We start from the raw sequence: 24,530 nt of genomic DNA, 5'->3' as shown, positions 1-24,530 counted from the left end.
ATGACTGATGGGTGGGATATGAGGATCTAGGACTCACCCCTGTGCCTACCTCTTACCACCGCCCACCCCCCAAACACAACTGGAGTCAAACTGAATGCAAATAAATCAGACTTGAGTTTATTTAAGAGCATAGGAGACCTGGGTGTAAATCTGACCACTGCCACTTACTGGCTGTGTGATCTTGGGTAAGCCTCTCTGGGCCTCAGTTTCCTCATCTGTAAACTGGGACTAACAATAGTACCTATCTCACAGGTACAGTGTGGCTTTTGTGAATTCATTTTTTTTTTTTTTTTGGTGGTCAGCAAAGCAATGTTTATTGCGCTTCCAAAGAGGGAGGGGACCCGAGAGGGTTGCCCCCCTCCTTTTTCTTTTTTTTCTTTTTCTTTTTTCTTTCTTTCTTTCTTTCTTTCTTTCTTTCTTTCTTTCTTTCTTTCTTTCTTTCTTTCTTTCTTTTTTTTTTTTTGCTTCTGTGAATTCACACGTGCTCCATTCTTCAGAAGACATGTGGTGTGTTTGATAAATTCAGCCCAGGCTAACTCCACCCCTCCAGACCTCAGCACCCCATTCCCCACCTCACCTGTGCCCTGCCGAGCCCCGAGTTGCGCCCACGATGATAGGTGCCTGGGATGGGTAAATCTTCACAACTGCCCTGGCGCTGCAGACACTGGATAGTGAAGGAAGGCTTCCGACCTGGGGGTGGAGGGAGATACATTGGGGGGGCAAAGAAGAATGTCAGTGCCACCCCAGCCCTCTGCCCTTCTGGCTCTTGGGGGGCCCCCAGGATCCATGCCTGCTCTTACCTGCAGGTGTGGGGGGCAGCAGACGGCGGCGTGGTGCGTTGTGCCCATCCAGGTGTCTCTGGGGTCTATGGGGTGGCAAAAGGATGGGGCGTGGGGGAGTCCCTGCCTGCTCGTCTAGGTAGGAGAGCCTGTGCGGGAAAGAGGGCTGGGGGTGAGCTCAGGCCTGGGCATGGGCAATGGGGTCCCATTAGTCCTGCCCTCCTGCACGTGGCTCATGGGGTCATCCTACGTGTCATGGCCAAGGTCCTTGGTGGGGACTTCCTCGTCCTCGTCCTTATTCTCCTGCTCTTCGTTTCCCTTGGGCTGAGAACTTCCTTCTTCTGGAATGGTGAAAATGAAACCCCCAGAGCTTCTCCTGGGGAAGGTGAAGCAAGTTAGACAGACCAGATCTCCCCACAGATCCCCCCACTGTGTGGCCCTGGGCTCCTGGTTCCTTCTTGTTCCATGTCCCCATCCTCTACAGAAACACTGGGCTTTTAGGGTTTTTCTTTTTTTCAATTGGGAAAACTCACATAACATAAAGTTAACCTGTTATTTTATTTTTTATATTTTAATTATGTATTTATTTATTTGAGAGAGAGACTGGGGGAGGCGCAGGGGAAGAGGGAGAGAGAGAATCCCAAGCAGACTCCACGCTGAGTGCAGAGCCTGACTCGGGGCTGTATCTCATGATCCTGAGATCATGATCTGAACCGAAATCAAGAGTCGGATGCTTAACTGACTGAGCCATCCAGGTGCCCCAACCTGTCATCATTTTAAAACGAACGTGGGTTTTCTTTTAATAGGTGTTTCTCATGGGAAGGACCCAACATCTCAAAAAAATGGAAGTTGGCCTGTTGAAGAGACACCTTCAACACAGGAACTGGGGGTGTTTTGGGGGAGGTGAGGAGGAGGCTATAAAAGCTAGGTGTGACTTCATTTCATTCTTGCATTATCTCTGTGAGGTTGGTGCTGGCATTATCTCTGTGAGGTAAGTGCTGTTATCATCCCCCTTTTACAGGTGACACAATTGAGGAGCATGGAAACTAAGTGACTAGCCCACAGTCACTTAGCAAATGGCAGAGCCAGGATGTGAACTTAAACTCATTTAGTTCCGTGTTACGTGCTTTTCGTATTAAACCTTTGCATTGCCTTTCTCATATGAATCCCTTCTTACCCTCTGTTCCCATTTGAGCCCTTGAATCCCTTCCGTTCTTCCCAAATTTCCATTCAAAGGCCCCCTTGCTCCTGTGTAGTGGCCAGTCCCTGCCTTCCTTTACAGTGTCCCACCAGACCCTTGACCATACCTGTGGCCATGGGATCCAGCCTGGAGTCCACTGGGCTGCCTGGAATTGGGAGCCCCCCCATCGTCATCACTGGGCCCAAGGGAGAGTGAATCTGGAGGTCTGTCCCCAACAGGCAGAGACACAGAAATCACGGAGCTCCTGCGAGATGGGGGCTGGGAGCCCATCGGGGCCTGTAGAAGTCACAGGACTGAATGTTGCCATTCGTGTTACATCTAAGTCACTTGGTCAGTACACAAGTCACTTGGAGTTTATTTCCAATGACCTCCGTAGGGGCTGAATCTGGGTCTCACCCTCCAACAGTGGATGGTAGGTATCAAATAAACGTTTGCCTGTTGTAAGGTGGCTTCTCTGGGGGCCTCCTCCCCAAAGGCAATGTCAAAGTTACGTAAGAAATTACGGGAGTATTTTTTACAATCGATTCCCTAGGGGAGTGAAAACTTGCCCTCACTTTGTACGTTTCCGTGTTCTTCTCATCTTCCTCCTCCTCTCCCTCCTGCCCCTCTTCCTCCTCCTCCTCATCTGTGTCACAGGTGAGGGCCTGCCTGATCTCAGGACCCAAGTCCTGCAGGCTCCTCAGACCAGCCTGTGGGGGTAGAAAAATAGGGAAGCAAGGCAGCTCAGTGTCCAAACTCGCCCATTCATAAGCCTGCTTCCCATGCAGGAGTGTGGGGTGGGGTAAGGGGTCCCTCAGCCACCCCTGACCCTCGGTGAGTCCTGGGACCTCTGTTTCCTCGTCTGTGACATGGGTTGCACGAGATCAAGAGGGCAGTCAGCCTCAGCCGCAGTGCTCCCACATACCCCCACCCACCCAGGCCCCTCTCTGAGGACCTGAAGGGCAGAGGAGCTACTTGAGGGGGCCTCGCTCCCTAGTAGCCCCTTTTCTTTCCTCCGCCTGAATTTGCGGAAATAGTCCTGGATCAGAAATGTGGCGTAGAATTTGCCCACGGTGACCTCTTCCTCTGGAGGCAAGGGAGAAGAGGCAAGGTCACACAGGGGTCCTGTGTTCCCCCTACCCACAGCATAGACTCCCTTCTCCCCCTCCCTCCATCCACTGCTAGTTTTGTGATGGTGAGCAATCATCTGACATTTGGGCGGGCTCAAGGAATTGGGGTGGAGCTAGCTCACCGTCAGCAGGGGGGATGACCTCATCTAGCAGCTTCTGCTTCATCCGCTTCCAGATCTTTTTGATGACAATCCGCAGCTCCTGATTGGCTTGTTCCAGGTTCCCTGCATCAGGAGAGGATGTGAGGCATGAGCCAATAGGAGGAGCCCTTCACAGCCACTCCTTCCCTGTTGGAAGGGGCTTCATAAGCTTCTACTGCAGTCACACACCACCCCCATTGAACAGGTGGTAAAACAGGCCTGGAGAAGCCAAAGTTACCCATTTTGAGGTTCAGAGCCAGGGGCCAGGCCCATCACTCAATGAGATTGATCCCTGCACCCTCCCCAGGGGCCCTCCCGCTCCTGCCCCTTCCCCATGCCTCCCATGCACCTTCTGTCTTGATCTTCAAGGATGTCCGAACCAGGGCAAAGAGTGTGGCATTGAATGTCACTGTCCCATCTGAGTTGAGGGGCATGTTCATCGCCACAAGTCTCTACACACACCAGGGACATGGACCCACTTTGAGCAAATGCCAGGGATGAAGGCATTGGATGCCCAGGGGCAGAGACCTTTGAAGAGAAAACCAAACACACCCTCCCCACCCAAGACAGGGTCCCTGCCCACCCCTGCCGTGTGATGGACAGCCCTCTCAGGCAGGGAGGGTGGGCAGGTGCACAGACCTTGCAGGCCACTCGGTGTGGGCACAGCTTCCCAAATCCCAAGGGGGGCTGGATGCGTCTCAGCAGGGCAACCACATCCAGGTGCTTGATGCGGCCCCTGGGGTAGGCGGGGGTGGGTGGAAGGTACCACTGGATTGGAGATACCTCTATCCCTTTCTGAAGATTCCACCAGCTCATCGCTACCTTCCTCCCCCCACCCCTCCCCAACAACCCAGAGTCTGCCAGGAAGAATCCGAGGGCAGTTGGGGAAGACAGAGGACAGAGGCAGTGGGAATCTTGGGGCATCTATTGATTAGGTAATGGGAGGCACAGGTCAGAGGTTCTGGGGCTGGGGGGACTGGGTGGAGCAGTGCATTGTCCTGCAATCCCAGTTATATGGTTACGGGCCATACTTGGCTCCAGGGTCATATTCAGACCAGATCCTCTTGAATTCATCGAGGTGATGGGGGCCCAGGATGGACCAATCTCTGGTTAGATAATCAAAGTTATCCATGATGACAGCCACAAAGAGATTTATGATCTGTGGGCCAGTGAACAGTGGGGGTTAGGCAAAGGGCAGAGCCAGGTATGGGGGGTTGGTGGGACACTGAGTTAAACTTATGGTTATCGGGTCACAAGTCTCTGGGTTGATCTTATCAGACCAGCCCTTTCACCCACTCTGAAGATCTGGGCTCCCCACCTTGTCCCCAGACCCTTAGGGCCAGCCCCCATGACAGTGGTGGTAGTCGTGGGGAAACGGTCCTCACCAGGAAAGCACAGAGCATGAAGAAGCTGATAAAATAGGCGATGGCAAAATTGCTACCACAGGTAAACTCCTCGCCAGGGTTGACGTCAGACTCAGGGTCACACCGATTCCCGGGAAGGCTGGCAAGCATTATCTCCTGCCATGCCTCACCGGTGGCACACCTGGGGGTCACACAGGGGGGCCATCCTGGAGGGGAGGCTATGAAATCATGGCAAGTGGCATTGTGGGGGCTGGAGGGGTGGAGGGGTGACCCACTTCTTGCCAGGGGTTACATCTGGCACAGATTTCATAAAGCATTTCAATATTTTAAAAGCCGGTGTGGCCATGATGATGACAGTCATGTTCATCAGGTATCGCCATGTTACTGATGGGGCACTGAGGCCTAAGAAGAGGACACACCTTACAGCCAGAAAAAGGATGGCTGATGCTAGATTATTATACAAGACTCTTCAGATCACAGCCATACATAAAAGGTCTCAGGCAAAATGGAGCCCCATGCTGCCTTGTTGTTTCTGCAGCTCAGGCAGTCTGGGGCCCAGACAGGGTGTGTGGGCTCCCAAGGGCATGCCGGGGACCAAGATGGCAGTGGAGGGGGGTAGATGTCACCTGAACAAAAGCAGCACAGCCTGTGGAAAGGTCTGGAAGTTGTTGTTTCGGTTGATCTGTGTGCCATCCTGAAGAGCCACCTTGCCAAACATCTGTGGGTGCACAGGGCATGTGGCAGAGGGGCAAACCCATGCCTCCACAGGTTGTCACCCATTTCACAACTTCTAATACTCAAAAGATCCTCACAACCCTGACGTGCAGACACTGCCGATCCCATTTCTCAGATGTGTGGACTGACTCAGTGTCATTCTGCTTGTCTTTCAACCCACCACCCCCAATGTGGGTGAATTCCTACCCAACACCCCTCAGCCGAGGAGTGCCTGAGGGATGCTCCCTAGGGTCGCCACTTGCCTGCATCCCAATGACTGCATAAATGAAGAATATCATTGCGATGAGAAGAGCCACATAGGGCAAGGCCTATGAGGGTGAAGAGGAGGATAGATATTCAGGTCCAGGCAGAGAACTGTAAGCCCGAGAATGCACTACTCCCTCAAGCCTGGGCCTGCAGAGAGATGTGGCCCATCCCCAAAGTGCCCATGACTACCAGTGTCTCCCAAATGTGGACATGGTATCAAATACAATAGAATAAGGTCAGTGAGGCCAAGGCATGTTGGGAATTGGGAGCCTAGAAAAACAGAGAAAACCAGAAATGGTAAATTGCAGATGGGTATGGCACACTGGGAGATTTAGTTCTGGGGATGATAAAAGGACAGGCTGAGAGGTGTGAGATGGGGGTGAGGGGTGGTCAAAGGCATGGGGGGTTACCTGGAAGGATTTGATGAATGTCCAGAGCAATGTGCGGATTCCTTCACCTTTACTGAGAAGCTTGACTAGCCGCATGACTCGGAAGAGGCGAAAGAAAGTGATGGAAATGCGGGAACTGTCCTCAGAGCTCTGAGGTTGGGGGTGTGGTAGGTATGATCAGTCTACATTTGCCCCAGCCACCTCCCTGTCTCATGCTTTGGCCCTCCAAGCCCCCAAATCCCTTAGAACTTAGCCCCGGGATGGTCAGGGAGCATTTCTAAGGACTCTCAGGAAGAAAGGAAGGGAGGGTGGATGTGGAAAGAAGCAGGGTCCCTGTTGTGAGGTGGGGGCTACCTCGCCAAGGTGGCCACCATTCTGAAGGGAGATATGGCCAAGACAGAGGTGACAGAGGAGAGAATGAGATCACAGGCCCAAACGAACAAAGGGAGAAACGATGTAGCAGATATAGGGGATAATGGATGGTAGAGTCATTAATCAAGGGATGATGGAGAAGTTTATAGGGTAGTGGATCAAGATGGTTGTGGGAAAAGTTGGCAGTGAGGGTGGAAGGGAAATGAGAGGGTATAGGAAATGACGGCAGAGAGCCAGTGGTTTCATGGAGATGATGGAGACATGGAACCAGCAGCATTGTCAATCGAGGTGATAGAGCCATGTAGTACCCAATGGAGGCGATGATGGAGCCAATGGTACAGAGCCGTGAAAGACCCAGCGTCAGAGACAGTGGAGTCGTTGGAGGAAATGGAGCCAACAAAATAGTCAGAAGAGACGATGGAGCCAAAGCAGGAGTTGGTGGAGGTGATGGAGCCAATGGAGGGGGATGTAGAGGCAATGAAGGAAATAATAGAAATAATAAGAGAGTCATTTCAGGAGATGGCAGAGCCAGAGGATAGGTTGCAAATGGAATAAAGGAGCTGGTGGAGGGGGACTTTGGCTAAACCCGACAGGGACTTGGGAGATATAGAGCTAGAATGAGGAGCACTGAGTCTTCAGAGGTAGGGTGAAGGTAAGTGAGAGGCACCTGCTCATGTGAAAGAAAGCCTTGGGGTTGAGGTGGGGGAAGGTTGGGTTAGTGGAGAGGCCAGTCCTTACGTTGACTTCAGTGACGGCAATGTCTACTACGCTGCCCACCACAATAAGAGCATCAAATGTGTTCCAGGCATCAGCAAAGTAATGCTGTAGACAGGAAAAAAGCAGAGCCTTGTCTTCTCAGAGCTAGCAAGCTACATAGGGGGCCAGAAGTGATAGGGGATATTGTGGAGGCAAGGCCCAGCTTGGACCACATGTCGGGCCTACATCTGGATCCCTCTTACTCCCTGGTCTTATGAGTCCTTGGTTGCTGCCCCCCTGAGAGCTCTACAATGAGCTCCACCCCAAGGAATTTACCCACTGCAGGGGAGTCTAGGGCTAGAGGGGGCACCTTGGGTTTGAAGGCGATGATTTTGAGCACCATCTCAACAGTGAAGAGGCCAGTGAAGACCATGTTGAGGATGTCCATGGCGTAGTTAAAGGGAGCAGTCTGTTCGTAGTGCTGGGAGAGAAAGCCAGGTGTGAGGACAGAGCTTGAGAGTCAGAGACCTCTTCACCCATAACCAAATATTTTCTGGCTTGGACTGAGGTGAGTCTGGAGATGTGGTAGCACTAAGCATTGGGCAAACCCCTCACACTGTCTGTATCCCAATATGGGTATTGGAAAGCCCAGCTCTAGATTTCCTAGCTTTCCTTGCAGCTACTTCCAACTAATGAGACAGAAACAGAAGTCTGCTGCCACTGGGCAGCTTCCATGAAAACTATTTTTGCTTTCCAATAAAAGGCTCAAATGAGGAGAGCCCCCTGGTGCAACCTTCCCTCCTTTTTCCTGCCTTGAATGTGGTTTTGATGCCTGGAGCTGTGGCAGTCATCTCGTGACCATGAAGCAACAATCATGAGAATGAAAGCCAACTTGTTAAGAATGGTGGTGGAGAAAGAGCCTGGATACCTGATGAACAATGATCAAACACCCTACCTCTACACTTCTTGTTATGTGAGGTAGCTACCATATTTTGTTGACTCCAGTATGCACATCTTTTCACACTTAGAATCTCTGAAAATGGGGTGCATTTCACAATCAATGGCAACTTACAATGGCCATCTGCCATTTTCCTCACATTCTTATATCTCTTAAGTCAGGATGCAACTTCCAATTATTGGCCTTAGATTTGAAGAAATGTGGCAAATATTTTTATAGCTTAAGTCTCTGTCAGTTGGGGGTTCTGTTACTTGCAGCCTAAAGCATTCCTAATGGTTCCCAGGGGATTGTGTGGACAGAATAGGGTCAGGTGTCTGGCAGGGGTCAGGGTGGGGGGCTCAGACCTGCATGGCTAGAGCAACCGTGTTGAGCAGGATGAGCAGGAACATGAGGTACTCGAAGGCAGCAGAGTTCACAGTGGCCCACACACGATACTGGTGTGGGTTCTTGGGGATGTAGCGGCGGAGTGGCTGGGCCTTGAGGGCGTACTCCACACACTGGCGCTGCATATGGGTGCAGGGCATGAGTGAGCAGTGGGATCCCAAGGCAAGAGGGTCGTGGGGAGGGGTTGGAGGCCATAAGGTGAGGGGTCAGAGGTCACCTGGTTCTTGTCCAGCTCACAGTTTTGGTATTCCTGCTCGCCCTGGGCACGGAAGGTGATGATGACAAAGCCCACAAAGATGTTCATCATGAAGAATGCAATGATGATGATATAGACAATGAAGAACACTGAGATCTCCACGTGGTAATTATAGATAGGGCCCTTGTCCTCTGCATTTGCATCGATGGCCTTGTATAGTAGACTGGGGAACCAGTGGGAGTAGGTGAGGAGATATCCCAGCCCCCTGAGACCTGCCCCCAGACACCTTATAACAGACACTCTAGAATCTCCTGCTTGGTACCCCAAAGACCCCAAATTCCATGACCTAACCACCTGGGACCTCCATGCATACCCCAAGAAACCCCACCTGACCTCAAAGACCCTTAAATCCCCTGTCTCAGCTCTCTGGAGACCCAGAGATCCCCATACAACCCTCTAGAGAATCCCCACCCCAGTCCTCCAAGACCCCCAAATCCCTTAAGTTCCCATGGACCCCTAAATTCCCTTCTTCAGCCACCTGGAGATCCCCATGCAGCTCCCCAGAACTCCCCCATAAGCCCCCAAAGATCTCTAAATCCTGTCCCATCAACTTGAATTCCTTGCTCCATCTTCCCAAAGATCTTCAACTAGAACTCCAAAGATCTGGACGGCTCTCTGAAAACCCCTGAATCTCCAGCTCCATCTCCTCTGAGACCTCCCCCAGTGCCCCCCTCCAGACCTCTACCTGGTCCCCCCTAAATCCTACCCAGTACTCTCTAGACTTCCTCAGAGACCTCTAGCTAATTCATGGAGACACCCCCTACCCAGTCCCCAAAGCACCCCCAGTCAACTTCTGGAGGACCCCCACACCGTCCTCTGATGTGCTCACCAGTCCTCGGAAAACCCTATCCAGTCTCAAGAGACCTTTATCACAACCCAAGATACCTTCCCACCCATCCTCAGGGAGATCCAAGCCTAGAGACTCCTGCCCTATCCCCTGACCATCCCTGGGGCCCTGCTCCTTACGCAGGCCAGCCTTCGAAGGTGGAGACAGTGAACAAGGCCATCATGGCTGAGAGGACATTGTCAAAGTTGAAATCGCTGTTGACCCAGAGCCGCTCCCGGACCAGGGGCCGTGAAACATCTCCATCAGGGTAGACCAGGAAGGAGCCCCTGTGGATGTTGCAGACAGGCTGGGTGGGTGAGCAGGGGTGGGGAGCTGGGGAAAGGGGACTGGGGTCTCCAGAATGGAGGCAGCAGAGCATAGTGGTGAGGCTGGATAGCCTGGGTTCAAGTCCTGCCCCCCCCATTTACTGGCTGGGTGACCTTGGGCATTTAACTTCTCTGTGCTTCAGTTTTCCCCATCTATGAAATAAGGATACTAACAGAACATATTTCCTGGCTTGTTATAAGGATTCATTAAGTCACTCAATGAGAATAGTGTCTGGCACATAGTTGGTACCACATATGTTAGCCATCTTCACCATTATCATCATCGTCACCTCTCAGGAAAAAGTAATACTAATAATCAACATTTATCAGCACGAAGTATATGCCAGGCACTGTACTCGGTAGAGCACATGTAGAAACTTGGCATTGTAATACACACTTCATGCAGTAACTCATTCATTCCTCACAGCAACCTTGTGAGATCTGCACTCTTTTCATCCCCATTTTTCAGTTAAGGAAAATGGGACTCAGCAAGGTTGAGAAATGTACCCAAGTCTCATGAGATGAATTTGAACCAGGAATGCCTGACTACCCTCTACAGGAGTCTTAGGATGGAAGCCTGGGATTTGGTGGCAGTGGCCATGGGTAGGGGGAGTGTTTGGGGATTTCTGGGGGGGGAGGTCTGGAGTAGAATGTAGGCAACTCTGGAGAATGGGGAGAGGGCTTTTGGGGAGGTATTGGGGGGTCTCTTAGGGCTTGGTGATATCTAGGGCCTCTGCAGCTCTTGGGGAAATTCTGGGGGGCTGTTGTGGGGCCTTGGGGAATTCGGGGGGTTTGGGGGGCCTTGATAAAAACCGAGGGAGTCTCTGCAGTTCTTGGGAGGAAGCTCTAAGGGTTCCAGGGGCCTTGGTGAGATCTAGGGGCCTCTTTGGCCTTTGGGAGGGGTCCCGAGCTCCACGAAGGGCAGGGTTTGGGGCACTCACTTGCATTCTTGGGGGGTGTGTTTGGCTTCATCAGTGCAACTGTAGAATTTCCCCTGTAGGGAGGATACTTGTCAGGCAGGTCACCCCTTAGTCCCCACCTTGACCCTCCAGGGCTTCCTCTCACCTTGAAGAGCTGCACGCCAATGCAGGCAAACATGAACTGCAGGAGCGTGGTCACAATCATGATATTCCCGATGGTTCGGATAGCCACAAACACACACTGCACCACGTGCTGCAGGCACCCACAAACATGGTTAACGAGACTGGAGGCCGCAGCAGCCAGGGGGTAGGGATTCTGGCTGTAGATGGGGCTTGGGGACTTGGGCTGTGGACATCTGGTCGTGGATCAGGGATATACAGTCAGGGGCATGTGGGCACCAACCAGGAACAAGTGTTTACCAGAAAGGAGTATGTGGCCACATTTCAGGAACTCGGGTCAGAGAAATGTGGCCGTGGGTAAGGAATTTAGAGTCACTTGTAAGGAACATGGGTCAGGCCACGTGATCCGTGGTCCGGGATGTGTGGTTACATGTTGGGTCCAGGCTGTGTGGCCATGCATCCACGCAAATGGTCAGTCTGATGGGAGATCCTGGCCCTCGGAGTGGGGCAGGGCATGGGTCCTGTGGGTTTGGGTGGGGTTGGGTTACCTTGAGTCCCTTGGCCCTGTTGATGGCTCGGAGAGGCCTCAGGACTCGGAGTACCCTCAGAATCTTCACCACTGAGATGGCGCTGGAGCTGGGGAAGGGTCAGTCCTCAGGCCCTGGCCCAGGCTTGGCATCTGCTCTGGGAGGAATGGAGTGAGCGGGGGGGGGGGGGGCAGGGGCAGGGTCACTCACTGGATGCCAAAGGAGATGAGGGACACGCTGACCACCAGCAGATCCAACAGATTGAACCAGCTACGGCAGAAAGAGCCTCGGTGCAGGAAGGCCCCAAACACTGTCATCTGGGGGAGGGGGAGGGGGACATCAGGCTAGACTCCAGGGGTGGGGATAGAGAGGGGAGGAGGGTATGGAAACAGGAGAGGTGGGCTGTGGGGGCGGGTGTAGGGTGGGTTGGGGCAACTGGGGATATGACTGGGGGCCTATTTGTTACCTTTAGTAGAATCTCCACGGTGAAAATGGAGGTGAAAGCATAATCAAAGTACCCCAGAATCTGAGGGGCAAGAAATAGGGGAAGCCACTGAGTCATAACTGAGGGGAATCCTAGGGGTATGTATGTGTGTGTGTGTGTGTGCTCGCGCGCCTCTCTGTAAGTTTTGCTGTCCCTCCCTCCCCCTTTCCTTCCCTTCCTCTCTTTCTCCCTCCCTCTCCTTGTGCCCAGTAGGACAACCCTGGGAGTGTTCCCCCAGCTCCCAGCCAAAGGCTCACGTGGTTGCGGAAGGAGTGGGCTCGGATGGGGTCCTCAGCGGCCAGGGACACACTGCTGAGGATGATGAACACCAGGATAAGGTTGGTGAAGATATGATGGTGGATGAGGGTGTGGCAGGCCTTCCTCAGCCTGGGGAGTGGGGGATGGGCTGTGGTCAGAACTCAGAACCAGAGTTGATTGGGAGAGCCCCAGGGAGACAGCTCAGCCTCTTTTTTTTTTTTTAAAGATTTTATTTATTTATTTAACAGAGAGACAGCCAGCGAGAGAGGGAACACAGCAGGGGGAGTGGGAGAGGAAGAAGCAGGCTCATAGCGGAGGAGCCCGATGTGGGACTCGATCCGGGTACGCCGGGATCACGCCCTGAGCCGAAGGCAGACGCTTTAACGACTGCGCTACCCAGGCGCCCCAGCTCAGCCTCTTTTGCATCAGGCTCGTGCACCCTGCCAGAGCCTTGGCTGCTCCCTGGCTCTCCACCTGCCCCAGCCCCTCCTGCCTCGGCTCCCGCCCCCCCCACTCCCAGCACTCACGGGTTGGTTTGGCTGAGACAGAAGAAGGCGCTGCCCTCAGGGATGGGTACCACTTTCTCCTTGGGTACAACTTCCTGCAGGAGTTCCACATGCCCTGCACCTCCCTCCTCCTCTTCCTCTTCCTCCTCCTCCTCCTCCTCCTCCTCCTCCTCCTCCTCCTCCTCCTCCTCCTCCTCCTCCTCTTCCTCCATGCCTGGCACCAGAAGAAAATCAAAAGACAGACAATTAATTAGAAAACGTATGTAAAGCACCTAGAATAGAGGTTGTCACACGGCAAATTCTTCCCATCTCCCTGCTCCTCAGAGAAGGGATTTTAGTCTGTTTTGTTTACTGTTGTGTCTCCAGCACTTACGACAGTGCCTGGGACACAGTAGAAGCTCAGGAAATGTCTGTTGAATGAACATTGCTATCCTTGCACTCCAATACACACTATTTTACAATAAAGGCTCTGAGAAGTACTGCAGTAAAACAAAAATCTGTTTCTCTCTCTTTTTTAAAAGATTTTATTTATTTATTTGACAGAGAGAGAGACAGCCAGCGAGAGAGGGAACACAAGCAGGGGGAGTGGGAGAGGAAGAAGCAGGCTCACAGCAGAGGAGCCTGATGTGGGGCTCGATCCCATAACACCAGGATCACGCCCTGAGCTGAAGGCAGACGCTTAACCGCTGTGCCACCCAGGCGCCCCTGTTTCTCTTCTTTAATCCCAGCATCCCAAATGTTACTGGCCACACACCAAGCCCATTACCTACCTTTATTTATTTATTTATTTAAATTCAATTAGCCCACATATAGTACATCGTTAGTTTTTGATGTAGTGTTCAATGATGCATTAGTTGCGTATAACACCCAGTGCTCATCACATCAGGTGCTCTCCTTAATGCCCCTCCCCCGGTTACCCCATCCCCCACCCAGCACCTCTTCCGTAATCCTCAGTTTGTTTCCCAGAGTTAAGAGCCTCATGGTTTGTCTCCCTCTCTGATTTCTTCCCATTCAGTTTTCCCTCCTTTCCCCTATGATCCTCTGCGCTATTTCTTATGTTCCACCATATGATAATTGTCTTTCTCTGATTGACTTATTTCACTTAGAATAATGCCCTCCAATTCCATCCATGTCAATGTAAATACTAGGTATTCATCCTTTCTGATTAAGCCCATTACTTTCAGGATGATTTCAGAAAAGGCTTCTCCTCAGAGAGGAGGATCTCAGGGGTCAAGAGCTCTGGATGGGTGCTGTCTCTAAGGTCCCACACCTCCTCCACCCTGGCCCTGCCCACTTGCCTGCTCCTTCATTCTTTCTGCCCTCCTCTTCCTCATTCTCCCCACCAGGCACCTGGGGACAGAAAGATGGGGGTCACTGATGGTGTGGGAGACACTATAGGATGGACCCGGGGGGGGGGCACGGAAGGAACACAGTAATGGAGGGATGCACAGGCGGAGGAAGGGGGTTAAAGACACACATACATAGACAGGTATTGGTGGTAATGGGAGGTGTAGACAGTGCCCAGGCTTCTAACTCACCAACACTCCATTTTCCTGTGGAAGAGCCCCCTCAGTGCTCTTCTCCCTGTGAGAGAACAGGGGAGTGATTGCTAAGGATTGCAGCAGATAGGTGAGGCTGAGGGGGGTCAGTGCAGTCAGAACAGACCTTTCTGAGGTCCCATAGAAACTCCTGCTTCTGCCTTCATCCCCACAGTCTGTTCTTTTCATAGCAGCCAAAAGGATCCTGTTAAATCTTAAGTCTGGCACATTCTTCCTCTGCTCACACCTCTCCCATGGCTCCCATTCACTCAGAGCAAAAACCAAAGTCCTCACCATGGCCCAGAATGCCCCCAATGGGTTCTCCCTATTCCCCCATTTGAGCTCACCTCCTACCACTCTCCTCCTTGCTCACCCCACTCCAGACTCACTGGTTTCCTTGGGGTTTTCTTGAATGTGCTGAATGTGCACCTCAGGACCTCGGCACTTGCTGTTCCCTTGTCTTAAGCACTCTTCCCCCAGATATTTTCATGGCTCACTCTCTCACTTCATTTGGGTGTCTGTTCAACTGTCACCTCTGCGTAAAGGCCGTCCTTGACTACCCTAACCAAAACAGCAACTTCCATTTCTCTCTAGTCTTTTATTCCATCTTATTTTTCTTCATTATATATCAATAACATATGTTTAATTTAATTATGTTATATATTCATTTGTTTGTATTTTGCTTCCCTTCCCCAACTAGAATGTCATCTTCGTGAAGGCAAGGACTCTGTCTACCTTGACCCCTGTCCTCTCCTCAGTGTCTAGAACATGGCCTGACACAAAGTAGGTGATCAATGAATGCACGTTGAATGAATGAGGACCAACAGGTTGGATCTGGGAATATGGATTGCCAGGGTGACCGAGGCATCTCTGGTGGTGTGGGATGTATGTGTGGGGACCCAGTCAGGGGTCCCAGGGAGAGACTGCCTTTGGGGCAGAGCCAGACATCACCTGCCCTTGTCCTTGGCGGTCCCTGTATCTCCGCTGGCCAGGTTATCCACAGCAATGGCGAGAAACACATTCAGAAGGATGTCTGGGGTGAGCTCAGGCTGCAAAGTTTGGAGAAGCAGCCTGCCTGTGGACTGCCCATATCCCCTTAGCTACCCCCTGTTCTACCACCACCCAGCCCCCCCAAGGCACCAAGGATACAGTTGCCGCAGATGAAGAGGATGATAAAATAGACACACACCAACATTCCTGGGAAGAAGGGGCCACCATAGGCCATGATACCGTCATACATGACCGCATTCCAGTCCTCGCCTGTCAGGATCTGGGGGTGAGAGTTCACTGTGAAGCTCCTTGTACCCTCCCACCCTATGGTTCCCCCCTCCCCACCCGACCCACCTTTCCCATGGTCTTCAGACCCCACCTGAAAGACAGTGAGGAGGGCCTGGGGGAAGGTATCAAAGGTGCTTCGCTTGGTATGGGTCTGGTCAAAGTTGAACTTGCCCCCAAACAGCTGCATGCCAAGCAGGGAGAAGATGATGATGAAGAGGAAGAGGAGAAGCAGCAACGATGCAATGGATTTCATTGAATTGAGCAGGGATGCCACCAAATTGCTCAGAGATGCCCAGTGCCTGCAGTAGAGATGGGGGAGGCAGGGTTGACATGTCCAGTGGTGAGTCAGAGCCAGGGCAGGACTCCAGCTTGCAATGCACTGGGGGTGGGCTGGGTTAAAATGAGCTTTGGAGTTGGGTTGAGGTGAAAATAAAATGTGAGGGGAAGGTTGAGTTTGGGGTTAGGGTTGGCGTTGAAGGTGTAATGAGAGATTAAGTTAGGATGGAGGTTATATGGAAGTTGATGAAGCTAGAATGGGGTTTCAGGTTGGGACTGGGACTGAGATTGGGGTTAGGGACTGTGGCTGGGGTTGGGGTTGGGGTTAGGGGCTAAAAGAGTATTTGGAGTTTTAGATGACTGAGTTGAGGATAAGGTTGTGGTTGAGGGTTGGGATAGAAGAGGGGATAGGCCGGGGATGGGTATTAAGGAGGGCACGTATTGCATGGTGCACTGGGTGTTATACGCAACTAATGAATCATCGAACTTTACATCAGAAACCAGGGATGTACTGTATGGTGACTAACATAATAAAAAAAAACATTAAAAATATAAAATAAATAAAATAAAAAAAAGAAGAGGGGATAGGGATGAGATTGGGTCTGGGTCTGGGGTTGCAGCTGGAGATAGGCTACTGGTTAGGAGTTAGGGACATGGGGGTTGTGGTTAGTGATGGGGATGGGCTGCAAGTTAGGGATGAGATTGGAGATGGGATTGGCCTTGGGATTGGGTGTTGGGGCTATAGATGAGCTTGCATATGATGAATGGCTAGGGGTTGGGGTTAGAGATGGTGTAATGGTTGCAGATGAGTCTGGAGGTGAGTTCAGAGATGGGGCTGGGAATAATGTTTGAGCTGAAGTTGAGGTTGAGGAAGGGGATGGAAGTGGAGTAGACGCCCTCCCAATGGACTTTAATCTCCACAAGGCGAGGGGCACGTGGGTGGCTCAGTTGGTTAAACATCCGACTCTTGATTTCTGCTCAGGTCATGATCTCAGGTTCATGAGATCGAGCCCCTCATCAAGCTCTGAGCTGGGTGTAGAGCCTGCTTAAGATTTTCTCTCTTTCCTTCTCTCTCCGCCCTTGCCCCCACTCGTGCTCTCTCTCTCTCTCTCTCTCAAAATAATCTCCATGAGGCGGGAACTTGTGTCTGCTTTGATTGCTGGTGTTTCTCCAGGGCCTGGAAGAGTGCCTGGCACGAAGTAGGCACTCAGTGGATATTTGCTAAATGAATGGTGAGGCAGATAGTCACTGGAGCTGGGGAGGGGGCTGTTAGGGCTGTGCTTGGGGCCCCAATCCTCCCCTGCCCCACACACCTAGTGACTTTAAAGATCCTGAGGAGGCGCACGCATCGGAGCACTGAGATGCCCAGGGGCTGCATGGCGCCCACCTCCACCAGGGTGGTCTCCAGGATGCCTCCACAGACCACGAAGCAGTCGAAGCGGTTGAAGAAGGAAGAGACATAGGCAGAGGGGCCCAGACCGTACAACTTGAGGAGCATCTCTACCGTAAACAGACAGAGCAACACCTTGTTGGCATACTCTGTGGGGAGAGGGGCAGAGGGACTGGATTGGCCAATTTCCTCGGTGACGCGTAGGGAGGTAGGGGCCATGGGGCGATCTGGGGTAGCTGGTATCGGGCCAGACACAGGCTGGAGGTAGGGCGAGGGTTAGGGATTGGGGTGCATTTGTAGGTCAGAGCGGGTGAGGTTTTGAGGGGCTTGGAACTGGGGTGAGGGGCAGAATCAGGGTGGGGGCCTCGGTCAGCCTCTGTGAGTCCAGGAAAACTCCACTTCAAAAGTAGTGTTAGGGTCTGGGGTTTAGTTGGGATTGAGGCTGGTTTGAGACTTGGGGTCAGAAGCGTGTTCAGTATGCAGGCTGGGGCTGAGGTTAAAATGACTAACAGTAAGAACTAACACTTCTAAGATGTTAGCTTTATGTGGACCAGGCCATGTTCGGAGCACTTTTCACTTTAACTCACTTAATCCTTCTAACCACTCCATGACGTGGATACGATTACTAGCCCCATTCTGTAGATGGGGAAACAGACACAGAGGCGTTCACCTGTCCAGACAGTGTGGAGTTAAGATTCTGGACTCTGGAGCCTCCTGCCTGGGTTTGCCACTCACCAGCCGAGTCCCGGGATTAATCATTTAATTCTTCAGTACCTTGGTGCTCGGTACTTTGCACCTTTGTACTTGCTTCACATAAGGTTTTGGTGAAGAGAAATTGAGTTAGAACATGAGAAGTGCTGGGGCGCCTGGGTGGCACAGTGGTTAAGCATCTGCCTTCGGCTCAGGGCGTGATCCCGGCGTTATGGGATCGAGCCCCACATCAGGCTCCTCCGCTATGAGCCTGCTTCTTCCTCTCCCACTCCCCCTGCTTGTGTTCCCTCTCTCGCTGGCTGTCTCTATCTCTGTCGAATAAATAAATAAAATCTTAAAAAAAAAAAAGAACGTGAGAAGTGCTGCGAACAGAGCTTGACGGCCACGGCAAGTGCTCTGTAAGTGTAAGCTGTGGGGTGGGATGGGACAGGCTAAGGTTCCTGCATCCTTAGGGCAGGAGGGCCATGTCTGGGGGTCTGAGGAACCCTAGAGACCCTGGATTTGGGTTTCTAGGGTGGAGGGAATTGGGGGCTGGGGAAGAGGGCTGGCAGTCCGGTGGGGAGGGGCGCACCCTGGATCTGGGTGAGCCACATGGGCTGCCCGTGGTGCTCTGAGGCGATGGTCAGCGTGTTGAGGAAGACGAGCAGCAGCACGGCCCAGTAACAGGCGGTGGACTTCACAGCCCGCCGGCAGCGCGCCCGAAGGCCCCGGTTGGCTCGGCGGAGGCGGCGGCTGGGGGGAAAGGCGAGCCCACTGGCTGAAATCACCTACCTAAGCCAGGCCTGGGGGGCTCGGATGGGGTAGCCTGGTGGTCATGGGGGACTTGGAGGTGGGGCTCACGCAAAGTCATGGGGCCCAAGAGTCCTGTAATTTTCCCAACTCACCAGACCCTGGTTTTCATGATCTTGTTTCTGGAAAAGAGGAGGATGGAAGGTGGGTGTCATAAGGGACTAAGAGGCAGTCAGTGGCTGGGGTTGGAGGGGCTGGGGTCAAGGTTAGAGGGTGAAGTCAGGACTGGCATCAGGGTCTGGACTGGGTTCTGGGCCAGCCAGGGGGTGAAGGGCTGGGGGCCCTCACAGGCAGCGTGTACAACTGGCCAGAGCCCCCTCCTCCTCTTCCTCATCGCCTGGGGTCTCTGTCATTGAACCAGTGTCACTGGCTGGGAGGCTGGCTGTGGGCATAGGGTGGGAAGAGAGGTCAGTACACGAAGACCCCAGGGTTCCACCCTTGGCTTTCTCCTCTGGCCATCCCACCCCCTCCCCCATCTGGATGGACCCCCACCATGGCTGCTGGTGGAGTGGGTGGAGCGGGTGGAGTGGCTGAACCAGCGAAGACGTCCTCTTCTCCTAGTGGTCAGCTCTGCCAGCTGTGGCCCTGCGGGACAGGAAGGACAGTTGGGGAGCATGGCCTGAGGCTGGGTTAGGGCCGTGGGGGGGGGCTCTTATTTGGAGTCTTGGTTCTGGGTACGGTCTGGGAAGGGCATTCGGGTCTGGGTCTGGTTCCAAGTACTAGGCTGGAACTGGGGGCTGGGTCTAGAGTAGTTGCCGGTTGGGGCGGGGTCTCAGGAGGGCAGCCCCCATCTGACGCATGTGTGGAGCAGGGAATGGGCCAGACTGGGGCTGCCTACGGTGGCCGGCCCGGCCCTCTTCAGCCATAGAACCAAAGTTGCCATCGGCTGAGGGGTCCTCGATGTCCAGCTCCTCTGCCTGCGTGATCCAGTCCAGGTAGCCCCGCAGGTCCTCCTCCAACTGCTGCTTCTCCCGCAGCTTCTGGAAATCCCCTCGTGCTTTGGCCTTCTCCCTCTCTTTGGAGAACTCCCTGAGGGAGGGAGATGGAGAGCTAGGTGGGGGAACCACCCTGGCTCCCTTGCCTTCACCAGTCCAGCCCCACGGGCCTCCTTGCTGTTCTTTGAATATGTCGAGCACCTTCTAGCTTCGCCCTGGCCCTTCCCTTTGCTTGGAACACCCTTTCCTCAGATATCCACACGGCCCATTCCCTCATCTCTTCCACATTTCTACTCAGATGACACCTTCTCAAGGAGATCTGCCCTGATTGTCCCTATTTCTAATGGCAAGACTTGCCCATTTCTATCTTTATCCTTCCTTTCTTTCCGGAGCACATAGTCCATATAAAACACTACATATGTGGGGCGCCTGGCTGGCTCGGGTGGTGGAGCATGTGACTCTTCATCTCAGGGTTGTGGGTTCAAGCCCCACATTGGGCTTGGGGCCTACTTGAAATAAGACAAAATTTCCACAACCCCCTACATATATGGGGGGGGTAGGGTGGGTGTGTGTATACACAATCTGTTGTGTATGTTGCTATTATCTGTCTCTCCCCACCAGAATGTAATATCCAGGAAGACAAGGAATTTTTGTCTTTTATTCCATTCCTAGAATGGTGCCTTGCACACAGGAGATGCGCAATGTTGACTGACCGAATGAAGGGGTATTTCAGGTGGGTTCTGAAAGGATGCCTAGGAGTTTGCTAGGAACAAAACAAATGGGACAGGGGCTGAGGGGCAGTATGGGGGGAGGTGTCTAGGCTCCTCACCCACTCAGGACACCAAGCACAAGGTTGAGGACGAAGAAGGACCCAAAGATGACGAGACTCACGAAATATAACCAGGGCAGCTCGTACCCCATGGCATCCTGCATCTGGGGAGAGAGAGGACATGCATCTCTCAGGATAGGCAGACGCTCTCGCCTGAGCTGAGGGAGGAGGAAAAGCAGGTGCAGTCTCGCACTGTGTGCCCTTCCTGCACCTCACCCAGTAGAGGACGTCTGTCCAGCCTTCCATGGTGACGCACTGAAAGACCGTCAGCATGGCGAAGAAGAAGTTGTCGAAGTTGGTGATGCCTCCGTTGGGCCCTGCCCAGCGCCCGCGGCATTCGGTCTGGTTCAGGGTGCAAGCACGCCCCGATCCCGAAGACGCGCAGGGCGATGGGTCCTCCTCCGCTTCCACGTCTGTGGGAAGACTGGAGCTTTGGGTTCTGAAGCATGCGGATCCATGGTCCCTGCTACCCTGGAGTCCCGCCCACCTGAGAAGTTCAACTCAGGGTTCGAGATTTTTCTAAATCAAGGGCAACTGTAAGCTCCTAACTCTGCTAGATCAGGATTCTGAACCACCGCGAAGTTGTGAGTCCCAACTACAGGTATCTGGGGAGGAGAACTGTAGAACTTGCCGTGGAATCTTGTCAATAACAGTGGACCATAAGCCTGGGGGAGGAGTCTTGTGACTTGGGAAGGGTGTCTTGAAAAGAGGGCGGGGGGCGACGCTTGGTGGGGTTCTGGATAGAGGGCCTAAGTACTTGGGGCCAGTTCTGGAGGATGGAGTCAAGGGCCAGGCAGGGTCTTGGCCTGTGGGCGGGGTCTTGTGATGGGGCGGAGCTATTAGCAAGGGGCGGCCGTACTCCGGGGCTGGGGGCGGGGTCTTGAATAAAGGGGTAGGGCTTGTTATCCTGGGGGTCGAGTCCTGCGGATTTGAGTGGGTTTTTCTGAGAACTGGGTGGGGCCTAGGAACCAGTGGACGGGGGTGTTCTGTGCCGCGACGGGTGGAATGGCTGACCAGATCCCAGGAAGTAGCATGTCTTGTGCATGCGTCCAAGGAACAGCTCGAGTCCGATGATGGCGTAGATGATGATGACGAAGAGCACGAGCAACGCGATGTGCAGCAGCGGCACCAGCGCCTTCAGGATGGAATTGAGCACTATGTGCAGGCCTGTGGGGGCAGAGGGGCGAGGTCGGCCTAACCCCCTCCGCCGTGCCTCCCCCACCTCCAACCTCTGGGGCGTGCCACTCACTTGGGACCCCAGACACCAGCCTCAGTGGCCGCAGCACCCGGAACGCCCTCAACGCCTTCACATCGAAGCCCCCCGGCTTCCCACCGGTGTGCGGGATGTCCCCCGGCCGACCAGGGCCCTGCTCCAGTAGCACGCTGAATAGCCTGTTGGGGTAACACGGGATGAGGAGGCCGAGGGCGGGCTTGGGACCTCCCTCCACCCCTCCCTTCTCAGAAAAGCACAGGTCGCCGTAACTGGAAATGCAAATAAGTTTAAAATATGTTAATAGTCCTGATTCTGGCTGCCAAATGGGGGCAGTCGGAAGCAGACATTTCCCTGAGCCCCGAATTCAGCGGGCCTGGGGTAGGAAGTTGAACTAAGGTGGGGGTGTCCCCTGCAGACGCGCACCCGACCACAACGATGACGAAGTCGAGTAGGTTCCAGCCATTGCGGATGTAGGCGCTGGGATGGAGCACCAGCCCATAGGCCACGATCTTGAGCACAGTCTCCACAGTGAAAATCACCAGGAACACATACTCCACTTGCTCCTGAGGGCGGAGCCAGGGGCGGGGCGGGAGAGTGGGGCGTTATTTGGGGGTGGGACTTGAGGGCGGCCAGGGAAAGCGAAGCGTAGTCGAGGATCCTAGGTAAGGCAGGATACGAGAGGGTCATCTGGGTCAGCGAGGAGCGGGGATAGGGGGCTTGAAGGGTTGTGGTGTGGTTCTACTGGGGCTGCATCTGGCTTGGGGCGAGAGGGGCGAGCCTCACCAGGTTGTGGTTGGCAGTGTTGGAGTCATCCTCTGGGAAGGGGATGTAAACCCCCAGGGCTACACAGTTGGCAAAGATGGTCAGCAGGATGAGGATGTCGAAGGGCCTCAGGTGGACAGTCAAGGACCCAAGCAGATAGGTCTCAGAATCCCCACATTCCGTTGGGGCCCTCCCCATCCAGTGCTGACGCTTGACCCAAGGCAACCAGCCCTGACATTCCCAGCCCCTGCCTTGACCAAGGCTTTGACTTTGAATCCCCTAGAAACCTTAGCTGTCCCCAACTCATGCTTTGATTTAGTCCTTGACTCTTGACACTCCTTCTCCTCCCAGTGACCTTCACCTTTCTCAATTCACCCTCTAATCCAGTTCTTGACTCTTGATCCCTAGTGACCTCAAACTTCCTCCATTCCAGCCCTGACCCAATCCTTGACTCTTGGTACCCTGGTGACCCTCACATCTGAGCCCTGCCCCTGGCCTTCCAGGATGCTTCCACTCCACAATGCTGATGCAGGACCGCCGCAGGGGGTTGGCCAGGGTGAGGCAGAAGAGCGCCCGGGGTGACCGCTGAGCACTGGCCACTGCCACCGTCTTGTGCTTACTGTGCTGAGTCCTTCTCTTAGGGGTCTCCAGGCCCGCTGCCCCGTTGGTTTCTTCGCCCCCCGATGCTGGAGGCCCAGGGCACAGTCCCCATTCAGGACCAGGGCCTGCCCCATTGGCTGGGCTAGGCTCTGGGGTTGTGTCTGTGTGGAGAAACCAAGTCAGGGAGGGAGGGGGTATTGGGGCAATCATGGTTGCCTCCTTCCTGATCCTATTCCTGTGTCTGGGGGAAGGAGAGAAGACCATGTAAAATTAGGGAGATTTGGGGGGGTGTCTGAGTTAAGAATTGGGGGGTAAGAGTTGGTGTTGTAATTGATTGGGGGTAGAGAGAGTTTGAGAGAAGGGAGGGCGAGATTATATTTCCAAGTAAAGTAGCCTTTGCTGTTAGACTTGGTAGGGAGTTTAAATTAACATGGGGTAGGATTAAGTTTATGGCTGGAGGCAAATTTAGGGTTAAATTCAAGTGGTGGATTTTGGATGGTTTCCATACAGGTAGGAGTGGAGTGTGTGAGTTGGGATTAGAATTAGGATCAAGGTTGGGGTTAAAGTTAAGTTTGGATGGGTTTTGAATTTGGCATTGGGGTTTTCAGCTAAAGCCATTCCCAGTTCCTGTGGCCTTGTTTTAGCCTCTGAGGGGCAGTAGGCTGGCTTGGTTAGGGTCCCCAGCATTGGAATAAACAAGCTGTCTGAATTTAAATCCTGACTCGACCACTTGACAGCTGTGTGCAGCCTTGGGAAAATTAGGCAGCCTCCCTGTGCTCCAATTTCCTTATCTGTGTAATGGAATGCTGAGTACCTACATTATAGAGTTGTCTTGACGATTAAGTGAGTTCTTGACATAGAATTATCCAGAGTTATTCAGAATTCAGAATAATGTCTGGCACAGAGTATTATTCCCATTTTGCGGGCAAAGAAATTGATGCAAAACGGGAGGTGATTTGATGAAGTGGCTGATTTGGGATTCAAACATATGCAATCTCTGAGTCCAAGCCTTCATGACTTACTACCACCATCAAAGGTGTTCATTCTGTCTGTCTCTCTCTTTCTATTTAGTCTTTAAAAATTGATCTATGCTCGTTTTGGAGAGTCAGAGACCTACTCTCTAACAGTATTGGTATCTAGATGTTGGGGTTGAGGTTAGGTGAATTTAGAGCTCATACTAAGGGGTGTATCTACGTTGGGGTTTCGACTCTAACGGGGGTTTGCCCTCTGGTTGGTAAGGTTTGTGTTAGGATTAAGCTTGGGGCTGGCTTTGGAATTGGACCTTGGGTGGGCGCTAGGATGGATGTTGGGGCCAGGATTAGGGTTGGGATTCAGTTGGGAACTAAAGCTATGGGTGGGGCTGGGAGGTCATGGGGCAGGGTCTGAGTCAGGCTGAACGTCAGGGTTCAGGTGGCATAAGGCTATGTTTGGTGCTGACTGGGATGGAAACAAGGTGATGTGGTTCTGGTCCCCTGGTGGCTCTCCAGGGGTGGGGTCCTGTTGGGTAGTAGATGGGTCAGAGGGGCAGAGGGTAGAGCAGAGCCTAGGCTTGCTCCAAGGGTCTGCAGGGGTGGAAGGCTGCTCTCACCTTTCCCACCTTCGGAAGCCGACAT

At 53.1% G+C, this 24,530-nt stretch overlaps 1 protein-coding gene and 1 long non-coding RNA gene across 5 annotated transcripts in view; one reads left to right on the top strand and one right to left on the bottom strand.

Moving 5' to 3' along the window:
• LOC123797186 (uncharacterized) overlaps positions 1-2,101 on the top strand; it is a 12,387-nt gene extending 10,286 nt beyond the window's left edge. For both annotated transcript variants that reach the window (XR_015723391.1, XR_006780890.2), the window contains one exon: positions 1,801-2,101. This is a non-coding gene — a long non-coding RNA (uncharacterized LOC123797186). The remainder of the gene's footprint in view (positions 1-1,800) is intronic.
• CACNA1F (calcium voltage-gated channel subunit alpha1 F) overlaps positions 1-24,530 on the bottom strand; it is a 25,297-nt gene extending 767 nt beyond the window's left edge. The window contains exons 1-46 of one of the 3 annotated variants that reach the window (XM_087859857.1): positions 24,469-24,530; positions 22,826-22,843; positions 22,339-22,444; positions 21,979-22,118; positions 21,592-21,734; positions 21,357-21,509; positions 20,559-20,755; positions 20,343-20,446; positions 19,417-19,607; positions 19,071-19,163; positions 18,867-18,960; positions 18,674-18,700; positions 18,361-18,521; positions 17,002-17,227; positions 15,504-15,711; positions 15,284-15,404; positions 15,086-15,167; positions 14,135-14,180; positions 13,899-13,946; positions 12,618-12,778; positions 12,090-12,219; positions 11,815-11,874; positions 11,559-11,665; positions 11,370-11,457; positions 10,847-10,954; positions 10,723-10,775; positions 9,596-9,742; positions 8,591-8,792; positions 8,334-8,492; positions 7,402-7,512; positions 7,074-7,157; positions 6,318-6,338; positions 5,985-6,113; positions 5,571-5,636; positions 5,220-5,311; positions 4,615-4,774; positions 4,261-4,388; positions 3,869-3,965; positions 3,579-3,681; positions 3,212-3,313; positions 2,915-3,045; positions 2,535-2,669; positions 2,087-2,256; positions 1,030-1,155; positions 801-928; positions 578-690 (exon numbers count right to left, since the gene is read on the bottom strand). In XM_087859857.1, coding sequence (XP_087715983.1) covers positions 578-690; positions 801-928; positions 1,030-1,155; positions 2,087-2,256; positions 2,535-2,669; positions 2,915-3,045; positions 3,212-3,313; positions 3,579-3,681; positions 3,869-3,965; positions 4,261-4,388; positions 4,615-4,774; positions 5,220-5,311; positions 5,571-5,636; positions 5,985-6,113; positions 6,318-6,338; positions 7,074-7,157; positions 7,402-7,512; positions 8,334-8,492; positions 8,591-8,792; positions 9,596-9,742; positions 10,723-10,775; positions 10,847-10,954; positions 11,370-11,457; positions 11,559-11,665; positions 11,815-11,874; positions 12,090-12,219; positions 12,618-12,778; positions 13,899-13,946; positions 14,135-14,180; positions 15,086-15,167; positions 15,284-15,404; positions 15,504-15,711; positions 17,002-17,227; positions 18,361-18,521; positions 18,674-18,700; positions 18,867-18,960; positions 19,071-19,163; positions 19,417-19,607; positions 20,343-20,446; positions 20,559-20,755; positions 21,357-21,509; positions 21,592-21,734; positions 21,979-22,118; positions 22,339-22,444; positions 22,826-22,843; positions 24,469-24,530 — 5,331 coding nt within the window. Of the gene's footprint in view, positions 1-577; positions 691-800; positions 929-1,029; positions 1,156-2,086; positions 2,257-2,534; positions 2,670-2,914; positions 3,046-3,211; positions 3,314-3,578; positions 3,682-3,868; positions 3,966-4,260; positions 4,389-4,614; positions 4,775-5,219; positions 5,312-5,570; positions 5,637-5,984; positions 6,114-6,317; positions 6,339-7,073; positions 7,158-7,401; positions 7,513-8,333; positions 8,493-8,590; positions 8,793-9,595; positions 9,743-10,722; positions 10,776-10,846; positions 10,955-11,369; positions 11,458-11,558; positions 11,666-11,814; positions 11,875-12,089; positions 12,220-12,617; positions 12,779-13,898; positions 13,947-14,134; positions 14,181-15,085; positions 15,168-15,283; positions 15,405-15,503; positions 15,712-17,001; positions 17,228-18,360; positions 18,522-18,673; positions 18,701-18,866; positions 18,961-19,070; positions 19,164-19,416; positions 19,608-20,342; positions 20,447-20,558; positions 20,756-21,356; positions 21,510-21,591; positions 21,735-21,978; positions 22,119-22,338; positions 22,445-22,825; positions 23,079-24,468 lie in introns of all 3 variants that reach the window. The other 2 variants (XM_087859855.1, XM_087859856.1) reach the window with 2 other exon arrangements.

The sequence above is a fragment of the Ursus americanus genome, chromosome X (genome assembly GCF_024610735.1).
Source record: "Ursus americanus isolate L20-20 chromosome X, mUrsAme1.1.p, whole genome shotgun sequence".
In the NCBI taxonomy this organism is placed as follows: Eukaryota; Metazoa; Chordata; class Mammalia; order Carnivora; family Ursidae; genus Ursus; species Ursus americanus.
Note: the sequence above shows the minus strand (reverse complement) of the source record. Positions and strands in the feature narration are given on the sequence as shown.